Raw genomic sequence first — 1,522 nt, 5'->3', positions numbered from 1 at the left:
CAGTCGATGATTTGTTCATGTAACAGCTAGGGAGCAGGATCTCAGTGTCCTGGGGCCAGCTGTAGTAGAGTGACCGAGAGCTATTCGATCTGTACTAGCAATCAATTGATTAGTTAGTGTATTAAACATGATATATGATGTCTTTGTTATTGTGATGTTGTCACTTTCATTCAAGATCATTTTTAATCTATTTGTGCTATCATGCATCTGTATCTTTATATATGGGATTGTATCCATGCTCTTTTATCACACTTTATACAACAATCCAGAAAACCTATAGCTTCTGAGATGGCTAATTCTAGTTCCTCTGGCCTACCACTGTCGTCCTTGGACTCGATTAAACCTGAGAATTTTGATGGGACTGGCTTTAAGCGCTTGCAGGTCTGGATGAGGCTATGGTTGATGGGGCTTGGACTTTTCTGGGTCCTCACCGAAGATCCGCCTGCCCCTTTGGGGGAAGCTATGCAAGACGTGGTCGAAAGAACGCGTCTCAACACGTTAAGGGCCCGTTGGGAGAAGACTAATGCCTCAGCCCAAGCACGCCTCTTGGCTGTCCTATCGAACAGGCTCTTCGACATCTACGTGGGGCTCAGAGAAGCACGAAAGGTGTGGTCGGAGCTGAATGACAAGTATGCTAAAAGCGACAACAGCAATGAGTCCTTCATGGTGGCCAGTTACCTGAACTTTCGAATGGGAGATGCCAGATCAGTCATGGAACAAATCCATGAGTTGCAGCTGATCATGCGAGACTTAGGCCAGTATGGATGTGTCCTCCCTGAGAATCTTCAGGTTAATGCCATCCTTGCCAAATTGCCTACTTCTTGGCATGACTTTGTCACTGTACGTCGGCACTTAAAGCAGCGATTGACTCTTAATGATCTCATTGCTATTATAAATGTCGAGGAGAAGTCCAAGGCAGACTATGGTGGGGTGAAGGCGCCTGCTCAAGCTAACCTTGTCGAGCACAAGAACAAGCCTAGGAGGAATGTGAAGAAAGGGAAGACCAGGCCTGGATTCACAGGACTGAAGGCTAATGCTATGAAACTGGCAAAGGTGACTCGACTTGTGGGGCGCAGATGGTGGATCCGTATTGATGGGGAACGGGGTCTCAGTAGTAGTACGCGGAGTAGGATAAGTGAGCTTCAAGCTGACTTTCGGCAAGAATCTTGTCCTTAAGGATGTGTTGTTCGTGCCTGCCATGACCCAGAATCTACTCAGTGGATCAATGCTATGCTAGCAAGGAATAAAATTAGTCTTCGAGTCAAATAATGTAGTGTTGACCAGGTGTGGGTCGTTTGTAGGAAAAGGCTATGATTGCGGAGGCACGTTCCGCATTTCTATTCTTGATAGTTTTGCAAACATTTTCTACTCTGCATATTCTAATAAGAACATTGATATATGACATTCTCGCTAGTGTCATGTTAATAATGAAGCACTTGTGCGTTTGAGCAAGATGGATCTTATTCCTTCATATAATTATGACAAGAGCCAGATGTGTGAGGTGTGTGTGCAAGCAAAGCAA

At 45.2% G+C, this 1,522-nt stretch overlaps 1 protein-coding gene across 1 annotated transcript; it reads left to right on the top strand.

Moving 5' to 3' along the window:
* Positions 1 to 288: 288 nt before the first annotated feature.
* LOC133930139 (uncharacterized) lies at positions 289 to 1,176 on the top strand. Its single transcript, XM_062376829.1, has one exon. It carries the CDS (start codon positions 289 to 291, stop codon positions 1,174 to 1,176), a length of 888 nt encoding a protein of 295 aa, XP_062232813.1.
* The last annotated feature ends 346 nt before the right edge of the window (positions 1,177 to 1,522 follow it).

Source organism: Phragmites australis, chromosome 10 (genome assembly GCF_958298935.1).
Source record: "Phragmites australis chromosome 10, lpPhrAust1.1, whole genome shotgun sequence".
NCBI lineage: Eukaryota > Viridiplantae > Streptophyta > Magnoliopsida > Poales > Poaceae > Phragmites > Phragmites australis.
This window is presented reverse-complemented; position numbering and strand designations above follow the sequence as displayed.